We start from the raw sequence: 13500 nt of genomic DNA, 5'->3' as shown, positions 1-13500 counted from the left end.
GGCGGCAGATTAGGCAAAGGGGAGGTGCAACGAGACCTGGGTGTCATGGTACATCAGTCATTGAAAGTTGGCATACAGGTACAGCAGGCGGTGAAGAAGGCAAATGGTATGTTGGCCTTCATAGCTAGGGGATTTGAGTATAGGAGCAGGGAGGTCTTACTGCAGTTGTACAGGGCCTTGGTGAGGCCTCACCTGGAATATTGTGTTCAGTTTGGTCTCCTAATCTGGGGAAGGATGTTCTTGCTATTGAGGGAGTGCAGCGAAGGTTCACCAGACTGAATCCCGGGATGGCAGGACTGACATATGAGGAGAGACTGGATCGACTAGGCCTGTATTCACTGGAGTTTAGAAGGATGAGAGAGGATCTCATAGAAACATATAAAATTTTGACGGGACTGGACAGGGTAGATGCAGGAAGAATGTTCCCAATGTTGGGAAAGTCCAGAACCAGGGGACATAGTCTAAGGATAATGGGTAAGCCATTTAGGACTGCGATGAGGAGAAACTTCTTCACTCAGAGTTGTTAACCTGTGGAATTCCCTACCGCAGAGAGTTGTTGATGTCAGTTAATTGGATAAAGAGGGAGTTAGATATGGCCCTTATGGCTAAAGGGATCAAGGGGTATGGAGAGAAAGCAGGAAAGGGGTACTGAGGTGAATGATCAGCCATGACCTTATTGAATGGCGGAGCAGGCTCGAAGGGACAAATGGCCTACTCCTGCACCTATTTTTTATGTTTCTATGTTTCGAGCCTGTTCCGTCACTCATTTAGATCATGGCTGATCTGTATCTTATCTCCATCTACCCGCCTTGTTCCGTAACCCTTAATACCCACTAGCAAGCTCAGTTCTGCAATGTTCAATTGACCTCATCCTCAACAGCCTTTTGGAGCAGAGAGTTCCAGATTTCCAGTAACCACTTGTGGTGCTTTCTGACATTTTCAGCCTGGCTCTAAAACCTGTAGAGTTAAAGATGAGGATGGGACGGGGCAGGGGAGAATGCAAATTCTGAAATCAGGAAGTGCATATTTCACAGGGAAATATGAATGGAATAAATTGGGGACAGTTCACCCATCACTGAACGGCCTGGCTCTAGGTTCTGGTTAAGGTTCTGCCCCTTGTTCTGGATTCCCCACCAGAGGAAATAGATTCTCTCGATCCAACCCATCAAATCCTTTAATCATCTTCAACACCTCAATTTGATCAGTTCTTGATCTTCTAAACTCAAGGGAATACAAGCCCAGTCTGTGCAAACCATCCTCATAATTTAACCCTTTTAGCCCCGGTATCATCCTGGTGAATCCGCACTGCTCCCGCTCTGAGACCAATATATCCTCCCCGCGGGGCAGGGCCCACCGCTGAACGCAGTTACTCCAGGTGGGGTCTGACCAGAGTGTTATATAACTGTGACATAACTTGCATCTCTTTATATTCCAGCCCCCTCGAGATAAAGGCCAACATTCCATTGGCCTATTTAGTTATTTTTCTGTCTATGTAGAATCACAAAATGATACAGTGTAGAAGGAGGCCATTCGGTAGAGTATGTATTATGTACATTTACCTGATCTCCCAGGGAGTCACGGAAAGGTATAGTCATCAGGTGAAGCGGGGCTAGAGGGTGGAGATAATTGGACCAGAGTGCACAGTACCAATTCAGTCTCCCTTTTAAGGTCACATATTCTGACCTTATTTTCATATTCCTATTATAAGCTCCTGTCTCCACACTGATCATTGTAATTGTTTATGTAAACTTGTCACACTGTAATTACAACCTCCTGCCAGTGGTGGTGATGCAGCAACTTGGGGAGGGAGGGGGAGCGGTGCAATTATAGTGTGACAAGTTTACATAGGAATTTACAATGGCGAGGATGACAGAACGTGTGCACAGATTTAGATTTTTTTAAACATTTTTTACCTGTTATTTGACATGTGCTTGCTTTTAACACTCATTTTCCAGGGAGCAATCATTGTGTCCTGGCCAATATTTATCCTTCAACCAACATGGTCTGGTTATGTTGCTGTTAGCGGAACCCTGCTGTGTGCAATTTGCATGCCATGTTTCCAACATTACAACAGTGATTACACTTCAGTAATGATTAAATTCACTGTAAAGCGCTTTGGGACATCCTAAGGTAGTGAAAGGCACTGTATAAGAACATAGAAATAGAAGCAGGAGTAGGCTATTCGGCCCCTCGAGCCTGCTCCGCCATTCAATAAGATTATGGCTGATCTTCGACCTCAACTCCTCTTTCCCGCACTATCCCCATATCCCTTAATTCCCTTACTTCCCAAAACTGTATCGACTTCTGTCTTGAATATATTCAACGACTGAGTATCCACAGCTCTCTGTGGTAGAGAATTCCAAATATTCACAACCCTTTTCAAGTCTTTCCTTCTTATTGATTATCACCGAATCATCTTCTAGTGATTACATCAAACACTCCCAGGGCAGGTACAGCACGGGTTATATACAGAGTAAAGCTCCCTCTACACTGTCCCATCAACACTCCCAGGGCAGGTACAGCGGGTTAGATACAGAGTAAAGCTCCCTCTACACTGTCCCATCAAACACTCCCAGGGCAGGTACAGCACGAGGTTAGATACAGAGTAAAGCTCCCTCTACACTGTCCCATCAAACACTCCCAGGGCAGGTACAGCACGGGGTTAGATACAGAGTAAAGCTCCCTCTACACTGTCCCATCAAACACTCCCAGGGCAGGTACAGCACGGTTATATTTTCTAAAGGTTTTCAGTTCATTGTCAGATTTGGTCAATTTTATGCGGTGGCCGGACACTTGCATGGAGTGGCCTGGGACGGCTGAGCTGAACCTTGTTGTGATAATGTTACTTTTGACACATCCATCATTGGTTCCGGACCTTGGTAGACTCACAATCTGCAGCACTGGTTACATTGCATTAGTAACTGTTTATGGTTGTTACAGCCATCATTCAGCCCCTTTATCTCTCCCCAACAAACAGTCACGCTCACTGTATCAGCTGTGGCTCAGTGGGTAGCACTCTTGCCTTTGTTCTGGGTTCAGGTCCCACTCCAGAGACTGGAGCACAAAAAAATCTAGGCTGACACTCCAGTGCAGTGGTGAGGGAGTGCCGCACTGTCAGAGGTGCTGTCTTTCAGATGAGACGTTAAACCGAGGCCCTGTCGGCTCTCTTAAGTAAATGTACAAGATCCCATGGTGCTACTTCAAAAGAAGATTGGCTGCCACGTTTCCTTACAATAGTGACACACTCCAAAAGTACTTCATTGGCTATAAAGAGCTTTGAGACGTTTGGTCGTGACAGGCGCTATGTAAATGCAAGTCTTTATTCTTTCTCCGAAGGGTGACTATAGGCGGATTGGAGCTGTATGTGAGCCATGTCATAACACAGTCGCCCGTTTTGCTGTTTTCCACCCAGGTATTTTGAGAAATATTTATGTCACCTCTTTCTTTGAAGCACATGGCAGACTTGTGAGAAGGAAGTGTGTCAGACAGGCTCAGTTCGTAGCGCACTTGCTCCTCACCAGAAAGTTACAGCTCCACACCCCACTCACAAACTTCAGCACATAACTTGAGTCAGTGTCCCAATGCAGGACTGCGAAGGTGCTGCACTGTCAGAGGTGTTGTCCTTCAGAAGTGCTGCTAAACCAAATAACATGAGTCCAGGTGGATGTTAAGGAATCCCTGTGGCACTTTTTGCCGAAAAGCAATAGGGCACCCGGCAAGGGGATGCTGAGCGAGACATTCAAAGTACGGCCGTAGAGTTTGCTCCAAAAAACAAGAGGCCAGGAGTTGCAAAATCGTAGGTACACCGCAGAACGACCCATTGATGACCCATTGATCCCCCATTCCCCATTGATCCCCCATTCCCCATTGATCCCCCATTCCCCATTGATCCCCCATTCCCCATTGATCCCCCATTCTCCATTTATTCCCCATTCCCCATTGATCCCCCATTCTCCATTGATCCCCCATTCCCCATTGATTCCCCCATTCCCCATTGATCCCCCATTCCCCATTGGATCCCCATTGATTCCCCCATTCCCTATTGATTCCCCCATTCTCCATTGATCCCCCATTCCCCATTGATTCCCCCATTCCCCATTGATCCCCCATTCCCCATTGGATCCCCATTGATTCCCCCATTCCCTATTGATTCCCCCATTCTCCATTGATCCCCCATTCCCCATTGATTCCCCCATTCCCCATTGATCCCCATTCCCCATTGATCCCCCATTCCCCATTGATTCCCCATTGATCCCCATTCCCCATTGATCCCCCATTCCCCATTGATCCCCCATTCCCCATTGATCCCCCATTGATTCCCCATTGATCCCCCATTGAACCCCCATTGATTTCCCATTGATTCCCCATTGATCCCCCATTGATTCCACATTCCCCATTGATCCCCCATTGACATCCCAGTGACGCCCCAGTTACCCCGGGGGGTCACTTTGCGAATGCGCCCGATACCAATTCACTCCTCTGGCGAGAACCCTCACCCACAGGTGGCACTCATTCTTCAAATCAACCTTATGTCCAGCTCGTGGGAAATTCATCTTCCTCCGCACTGCTTTCTCATTCAGTCCAAACAAGCACCTTCCAAAGAGTTCTCTCCCGACACCGATGGACCTGCCCTTAACTCTCGGAGTGGCAAAACCAAAATTGTTGCTAATTCATTAATATAGAGGCTGGCAGACACCCGCCTTCCCGAGCGTGGCCTTGTCCTGGTTATGTTGCTGGACCAGTAATCCAGTAGATGCTAAGTTCAAATCCCAATTTGGCGATTTGAAAATTTGAATTCAGTTCACAAAATATCTGAAAATTAAAATCTGTTATCAGTAAAAGTGACCATGAAACTTTCAAATTGTCATAAAATCCCATCTGGTTCACTAATGCAGGACGGAAATCTGCCATCCTTACCCAGTCGGCCTATATGTGACTCCAGTCCTGCACTGATGTTATTGACTCTTACTGGCCCTCTGAAGTGGCTCAGCAAATCTGTTCAGATCAAACTACTACTGGTTCAAGAAGAAGGCGGCTCACCACCTTCTCAAGGGGCAACTAGGGATGGGCAATAAATGCCGGCCTTGCCAGTGAAGCCCACATCCCGATAACAACTTTTTATAAATGTAATACTTATCCACTTAAAAGTAGGAGTGTGTGGGAGCACCATGAAATTGTAAACCCATTTATAAATACAGTACCTTTGCAGTCCGGACTGTCTGGTGGGAGCCGAGGACAATGCTCAGATTTTCATCAATACAATTCTGCACACTAAAGAAAACCAGCTCCTTTTGATCAAAGTTACAACGATGCTAATTAAATTCAAAAACACAAACTGCTTTGATCTTTTGATGAAAGACACACACTGCTGCAAAACGCAATTGCAGTTTCAACTAACCTTTCACAAAGGTTTTTGGTTTAGATCTAGTTGTTCTTGCATCAATTTTTGGAGCAAACAACTTTTGCTTGCTTCATTTTTGACATTTCAGAAAGTAGGTTAGAGGTCAAGGCCCACAATGTCAAATGATGAAGGGAACAAGGGTTCATTTTTTTGAGTCCTTTCCCATGTTTTTTTACTTTTTATTTTTATTTACCCATTCACAGGATCTGGGCGTCGCTGGCAAGGACGGCAATTATTGCCCATCCCTAATTGCCCCTTGGGAAGGTGGTGGTGAGCCGCCTTCTTGAACCGCTGCAGTCCGTGTGGTGAAGGTGCTCCCACAGTGCTGTTAGGGAGGGAGTTCCAGGATTGTGACCCAGCGACGATGAAGGAACGGCCGATATATTTCCAAGTCAGGATGGTGTGTGACTGGGAGGGGAACGTGGAGGTGGTGGTGTTCCCATGCGCCTGCTGCCCTTGTCCTTCTAGGTGGTAGAGGTCGCGGGTATGGGAGGTGCTGCCGAAGAAGCCTTGGCGAGTTGCTGCAGTGCATCTTGTAGATGGTGCACACTGCAGCCATGGTGCGCCGGTGGTGGAGGGAGTGAGTGTTGAAGGTGATGGATGGGGTGCCAATCAAGAGGGCTGCTTTGTCCTAATGGTGTCGAGTTTCCCGAGTTTTGTTGGAGCTGCACTCATCCAGGCAAGTGGAGAATATTCCATCACACTCCTGACTTGTGTCTTGTAGAAGGTGGAAAGGCTTTGGCAAGTCAGGAGAGGAGTCACTCTAACCTACCCTACACTCTCGCTATGTGATCAATGCTCAGTTTTACAAGCGAGTAAAAAAGAAATACTTACATTTATATAGCACCTTTCACAACCACCAGACATCCCAAAGCACTTTATAGCCTACGAAGTACTTTTTGAAGTGTAGTCATTGTTGTAATGTAGGAAACGCGGCAGCCAATTTGCGCACAGCAAGCTCCCACTTATAGTGATCATGGTTAGATCATTTGTTTCAGTGATGTTGATTGAGGGATAGATATTAGCCCCAGGTCACCGGGGATAACTCCCCTGCTCTTCTTCAAAATAGAGTCATGGGATCTTTTACATCCACCTGAGGGGGCAGGCGGGGCCTCGGTTTAATGTCTCATCCGAAAGACAGCACCTCCGACAGTGCAGCACTCCCTTAGTACTGCCCCTCCAACAGTACAGCGCTCCCTCAGCACTGCACTGGAGTGTCAGCCTGGATTTTTGTGCTCCAGTCCCTGTGGTGGGAGCTGAGGCAGGACAGGTCATCATGGGACCCATCGCCCAAATTCCCAAAATGCATACCTGACAAGGCAAGGCTCCCTAACAAGAGGGTGCATGTGCAACATTGGGTCCAGTGACCGTACATCAGAATCAGATCCAGCCATCAGCATCTGTGCGGACTTTAATTCTTTTTACTGTTTTATCTGTACAGGTTTTCATGCTTGAAGAGGTGGAAGTGCGTGGTCTGAACTCAATGTCTACACGGTAATGCAGGCAGGAAACCCAAAGAGTCACAGTGGAGGAGGCACGGCAAGTCTCAATGGAAAATGAAAACTAGTCCACACCACAAATTGGAGGTAAATAATCCACCGGAAACTATTTCAGCTGACATGTGCCAACTGCCTAATTGATTGATGTTGAAGGAAAGCCAAGGTTCGCATGGTTAGAGACAACAGCAACCAGCAAGCAAGTCCCTAACCCCAAAGAGGATGGGTGATGGACTGGGAAGAAGAGCTTTAGGGTCCCCATCCTTGCGTCGCCCCCCCTACCCATGGCTGCTCCGGTGTCTGCGGGATGGGCTTGGAACTCTACCACTCTGGGGAGGCAGCACAGAGTCTCTCCAACTTCCACGCTCTTCAATCAAAGCCAGGCGTCGGTGGACAGAGATCTGGTGTCTCAGTCTATAGGGCTCTTCCTCATGCTGCTCGTCGACTTAGTCGGGATCATCGGAAACACTGCAGTGATGCTTGTTATCATCAGGACGCCATTGTTCAAAAAATTTGTCTTCGTTTTCCATTTGTGTCTAGTGGACCTGACAGCTGCCCTGATCCTCATGCCCCTGGGCATGGTGTCGAGCTCTGCACTTTTTGACAACATTGTTTTCGGTGACACAGTGTGCCGATTATACCTCTTCCTCAGCATGTTAATGATCAGTGCATCCATCCTGTCCATTCTGGCCATCAATGTGGAGCGTTACTACTACATAGTGCACCCCATGAGATATGAGGTACGGATGACTCTGAGGCTGGTGGTGTCTGTCATCATCTGCATCTGGATTAAAGCCATCTTAATGTCAATAATCTCAGTCCTGGGTTGGAATTCCCAAGGCCGCACGGACAACCAGTGCTCCTTGCAATGGGAGGGCGAGACCCACCGGAAGCTCTTCGTCCTTTTCTTCAGCCTCTTCTACTTTCTCGTCCCGCTGCTGGTCATGCTGATAGTTTACTGCAGCATGTTCAAGGTGGCCAGGGTGGCGGCTATGCAGCACGGACCCCTGCCCACTTGGATGGACACCCCCAGGCAGAGGTCGGAGTCGCTCAGCAGCTGGTCCACCATGGTCACCAGCTCAGGAGCTGCCAGGGCTTCCCCGCAGCGGGCGTTCGGCGGGGGCAAGGCGGCCGTCATCCTCATCCTGCTGGGGGGTCAGTTCGTCTTCTGCTGGCTGCCCTTTTTTGCTTTCCACCTGCACTCGGCTTTGAGCTCGAGCCCGGCCTACCCGGGCCCCTGGGAGATGGTGGTCACCTGGATCGGCTACATGTCCTTCAGCGTCAACCCCTTCTTCTACGGGTGCCTGAACCGGCAGATCAGAGGGGAGCTCAGCAAGCACCTCAACTGCCCCTTCAAACAGCCTCCGGAGGAGGACCTGCGCTTGCCCAGTCGAGAGGGCTCCATTGAGGAGAACTTCATGCAGTTCCTGCAGAGGACAGGTTGCAACGCAGAGACCAGGTCGAGCTACGATGCTTCCAGCCCCAAGTTGGACCAGTCGGCTCTGGGCTTCCGGATACCCGGGCAGATCGCGGAAGAAACCTCGGAATTCCTGGAACAACACATAGCCGCTGACTTTACAGTGTCCAACAGCTGTATTAGAATGAGCAAGTCACCAAAACACGAGGCTTAACATAGACCAGTAGCAGCAACCTGCTAGTTTGCTCCATATCGTTAAATGGTTTAACTCTCTTCTGATCGTTTCCAGAAACCAGGTTAACCCCTGATGTACAGGGAGCCACATGTTTGTCTGGAATTGCTTTTGGTATCGCTTGTCTTATTTGATTCCCATCTCGAGTTTCCTTTTAATGTCTATACTGGCCAAAAAAAAAATCACGTTCTGACGTGTTTCCTAACATAAGCCGAATATTTATTCCAGCGACTGGCATTGGACCTGCTCCCTCGGGAAGGGGTGTGGGGCAGCTTCAGACCCCTACTTGTTGCAAAGAGTGGATTTGGTGGGATTGACAGGGTGGGTGCAGGGAGGATGTTTCCCCCTGGCTGGGGAGTCTAGAACCAGGGGTCACAGTCTCAGAATAAGGGGTCGGCCATTTAGGACTGAGATGAGGAGAAATTTCTTCACTCAGAGGGTGGTGAATCTTTGGAATTCTCTCCCCCAGAGGGCTGTGGAGGCTCAGTCGCTGAGTATATTCAAGACAGAGATCGATAGATTTTTGGATATTAAGGGAATCAAGGGATATGGGGGTCGGGCAGGAAAGTGGAGTTGAGGTAGAAGATCAGACATGAACCTATTGAATGGCGGAGCAGGCTCGAGGGGCCGAATAGCCTATTCCTGCTCCTATTTAATATGTTCTTAACTTGCATTTATATAGCACCTTTAACATAATAAAATTGTCTCAAAGCACTTCACAGGAGTGTTATCAGACAAAATTTGACCGAGCCACATAGGGGGATATTAGGGCAGGTGACCAAAAGCTTGGTCAAAGAGGAAGGTTTTAAGGAGAGTCTTTAAGGCAGAGAGTGAGGCGGAGAGGTTTACAGAGGGAGTTCCAGAGCTTGGGGCCCAGGCAGCTGGTGGAGCGATTATAATCAGGGATGCTCAAGAGGGCAGAATTGGAGGAGCACAGACATCTCGGGGGGTTGTGGGACTGGAGGAGATTACAGAGATAGGGAGGGGCGAGGACCATGGAGGGATTTGAAAACAAGGATCGGAATTTTAAAATCGAGACGTTGTCAGACTGGGAGCCAATGTAGGTCAGCGAGCACAGGGGTGATGGGTGAGCGGGACTCGGTGCAAGTTAGGACATGGGATAGCAGAGTTTTTGATGAGCTCAAGTTTACAGAGGGTGGAGGATGGGAGGCCAGAATAAATGCTCCTTTCCCATTCTGGAGTTCGCCACATAATCCAAACTGCAGTCATTTTTCTTTCCCTGCCACTCATTGAAAGGGTGTGTACATCTCCTGAGCAGCACTCGTTCCACCAGCCACTTTCCGCTCCCCTGGAATCCACTCAGCCTGGGTGCAGGGCAGCAAGGGGGTTTGAAAAGAGCAGGAGGAAAGAAGGGATAAATCAAGAAGCAAATGGTTCGGTGACCCCAAGCTTTGGTTTTTAAGAGTCTGGAGAAAGGGTGACTGAGGTGTTCCACAGATCTCAGAGTCCAAGAAAGAAAGAGGCAGAGCAGGACATGGAGCCATTGTCTTGATTAACGTTGAGCTGCATTCTGCCACTTGGCCAAGATATTGCCCAAGGAGGTCAAAGATGGACATCAGAAGGTTGGACTTTTAAATTTTATTCTCTGGCAAGGCCGGCATTTATTGCCCATCCCTAGTTGCCCTTGCGAAGGTGGTGGTGAGCCGCCATCTTGAACCGCTGTCCTTTGTAATGTTTTTTTTGGTACAACTGAGTGTCTCGCTGGGCCATTAAGAGACAACCACATTGCTGTGGGTCTGGAGTCACATATAGGCCAGACCGGGTAAGGACAGCAGATTTCCTTCCCTAAAGGACATTAGTGAACCAGATGGGTTTACGACAATCCGGTAGTTTCATGGTCACCATTACTGACATTAGCGATTTATTCCAGATTTATTTAATTAACTGAATTTAAATTCCCCAGCTGCCGTGGGAGGATTTGAACTCACGTCTCCAGATCATTAGTCCAGGTCTCTGGGTTACTGGTCCAGTAACATTAACACTATGCTACCATTCCCGGTAGCTTCAAAACTGCTCTGAGATTTTGAATTGCCACCCTGCGGAGATCATGTGTGTTGAGGGGGGACAATGGCAGAGATAACGTGGTTACAGTAGTGGGGGCAATGCCAGACGTGACGTGGTTATGATTTGATTCTGTTTGTTTGGAGTCGTGCTCTGAAAGAGCAATTGTGAACTTTTTTCTGAAATAATTTATTCCAGTAATTCAACGTTCTGGTATTATTTTCCCATTGTTTCCAGTATTTAACAACAACCGTTCATGAAAATGGACTCCTTTCTCGAAAATATTAATTACAAAAATGGACAGTTAACAATTGCCTGATTGGAAATATTCAGTAGCTCCTGATAATTTTATGTCATTGGTTTCATGTCAACTACATTTTGCAACACATGACATCGCTCAACATAGAAACCTCACGACAAGGAGAGTGAATCAAAGCCCCCCCCCCCCACCCCGCCCATCACCCCCACCCCGCAGTGGAACACACTCCCACTGATGTGGTCACAGCCATACAGACCAGGGAATTCCCACTGCTGCTCTCAGACCCTGGGGTAGAGAGGTGCATAAGCAGCCAGGGCTTTTACTGCTAAGCATCATTCAGTGACACTCCCCCCACCCCCACAATCCCCCCGCCCCCCCCCCCCACCCTGCCTGGGATGGTCTACGTCTGAATGCCAAGTGAAGACAGGATTAGGTTTGGTTGTAATGCCCCCATAGTCAATGAGCCAACAGTCACTGCCAAGACTCACACGTGAAGATTGACCAGTTGGAACATGGGGACAGGAGTTAGCCATTCAGCCCCTCGACCCTGTTCCACCATTCAGTTTGATCATGGCGATCTGTATCTTAACTCCCATCTACCCTTAATACCCTTGCCTAACAAAAATATCAATTTCCAATTGACCCCCAGCCTGAACAGCCTTTTTGGGGGAGAGAGTTCCAGCTTCCTACCACCCTTTGTGTGCACCAATCACTGCACTCTAACACACGGGAGCCAATAATTCAGGGCAGCAGAGTGCGTGTTTTTGATGAAGAATTCCTTATCTGAGATCTCTGATATGTCACTCTGTATAAGCTGAGAGTAAAAGTGCAGTAACAGGGAAGTGGAGCTGAGTCCATGATTGAATCGAGGGGCCGTACTCCTGCTCCTATTTCTTATGTTCTTATAATTTACCTGGGCTGAGGGCAGTGAGATCAGAAAGGGTTCGCTGCCCCTAATCACTGTCCAGTGACCCCGTGTGAAAGCTGGGCAAGGACAGCTGGATTCCTACAGCGGCCAAACCCGCAGAGAGTCAAACCGATCTGTGCCAGGCGTGCATGCAGGGTTTGCTGGTAATTCTGGCATTTATTGCCCACCCGGAGTTGCCCTCAGAAGGGGGTGATGGGTCATCTCACTGAACTGCTGCATCCCTTAAAACTGTGCGCGATATAATATGGAATGTTACTTCACGAGGAGCCTGTTTCATCGCATCATACGGCACAGAAGGAGGCCATTCGGCCCATCGTGTCTGTGCCGGCTCTGTGAAAGAGCGATCCAATCAGTCCCACTCCCCCTGCTCTTTGAACCTGCTCCCACCGTCCTTTCAGACAGTGCGTTCCAGATCACAACAACTCGCTGCATAAAAAATGTTTCCTCGTGTCCTCTCGGGAATTTTTTGCCGATCTGTGTCCTCTGGTTGCCGACCCTCCTGCCACTGGAAACAGTTTCTCCCCGTCTGCTCTATCCAACTCCTTCATGATTTTGAACATCTCAATTAAATCTCCCCTTAACCTTCCCTGCCCTGAGGCTTCCACTCCTGGCGAAGGCCCATTTCACTCCTCCCCCGCCCCCACATGTAGGCTCACGGGTTAAAGGACGGTCACTTGTGTTCGTCCAGCGCTCACGGTGTTGCGAGAAATAGGCGGTACGGACAGGACAGAAGGGCAACGAGGGAAACTGTTCCGTGTGAAATTCGGTTGTCGGGAAATGTCTCCTTCGAACATTCACTGATCGTTGCTTTGCTCTTCTCGCTTCAATCTTTAATGCCCCCCACTCCGCGCCCCCCTCACCCGGATTAAATGGAACATTACTGATGGAGCGAACCGGATGGGGTTTTAACCTGCACCTGTCACAGTTGTGCAGAACAGAATCCACTCACACTCCTAGAATCAGAGAAAGTTACAGCACGGGAGGAGGCCATTCGGCCCATCGTGTCTGCGCCGGCCGACCAAGAGCTACCCGGCCTAATCCCACTTTCCAGCTCTGGGTCTGTAGCCCTGCAGGTTACGGCACTTCAAGTGCACATCCAGGTACTTTTTAAATGTGGAGCGGGTTTCTGCCTCTACCACCCTTTCAGGCCGTGAGTTCCAGACTCACACCACCCTCTGGGTGAAAAAATTCTCCTCAAATCCCCTCTAAACATCCGAGCAATGACTTTAAATCTATGCTCCCTAGTTGTTAACCTCCCTTGCTAAGGGAAATAGGTCCTTCCTATCCACTCTGAACCAGATCCTGCAGTTTTATAATAATGTTTTTATTCTCACGAATAGTGTTTTGCATGTCAGAGTCAGACACTTCCTACAGGATGCTCTGCCCATTGTCAGCAAGATTCAGCGGTGATTGGAAAATGCAGTCGGATTGCTGGGTTCTGGGTAAGCTGTCTCGTAGCGACACAGGTAACTGGGCACAGACACCTACAGGCTATGCTGGTGGGCTAATTTGTTTTATTTGTTCCTCAGTGTTTCTGAACTGCAACAAGCTGAATTCATTATAAATTCTGACAACAAGCTGCTTTCAAGTGAAGCCCGACTGATCTTGCTCCCTGCTGAACCTGTCCTTTCTGTCTCTTCCTTCCTTCTCTTGGGATGCGACGTTAAACCGAGGCCCCGTCTCCCCTCTCAGGTGGAGGTAAAAAGATCCCATGTTTCGAAGAGCAGGGGAGTTCTCCCCGGTGT

The 13500-nt window shown here is 48.6% G+C and overlaps 1 protein-coding gene across 2 annotated transcripts in view; it reads left to right on the top strand.

Annotated features, from left to right (window-relative positions):
* The window catches only part of gpr61 (G protein-coupled receptor 61), a 284165-nt gene extending 275461 nt beyond the window's left edge, over positions 1 to 8704 (top strand). For both annotated transcript variants that reach the window (XM_070859498.1, XM_070859497.1), the window contains one exon: positions 6843 to 8704. In XM_070859498.1, the coding sequence (XP_070715599.1) occupies positions 7182 to 8528 (1347 nt within the window). In that variant the 5' untranslated portion in view covers positions 6843 to 7181 and the 3' untranslated portion in view covers positions 8529 to 8704. The remainder of the gene's footprint in view (positions 1 to 6842) is intronic.
* The last annotated feature ends 4796 nt before the right edge of the window (positions 8705 to 13500 follow it).

The sequence above is a fragment of the Pristiophorus japonicus genome, chromosome 17 (assembly GCF_044704955.1).
Source record: "Pristiophorus japonicus isolate sPriJap1 chromosome 17, sPriJap1.hap1, whole genome shotgun sequence".
Lineage (NCBI taxonomy): Eukaryota > Metazoa > Chordata > Chondrichthyes > Pristiophoridae > Pristiophorus > Pristiophorus japonicus.
Note: the sequence above shows the minus strand (reverse complement) of the source record. Positions and strands in the feature narration are given on the sequence as shown.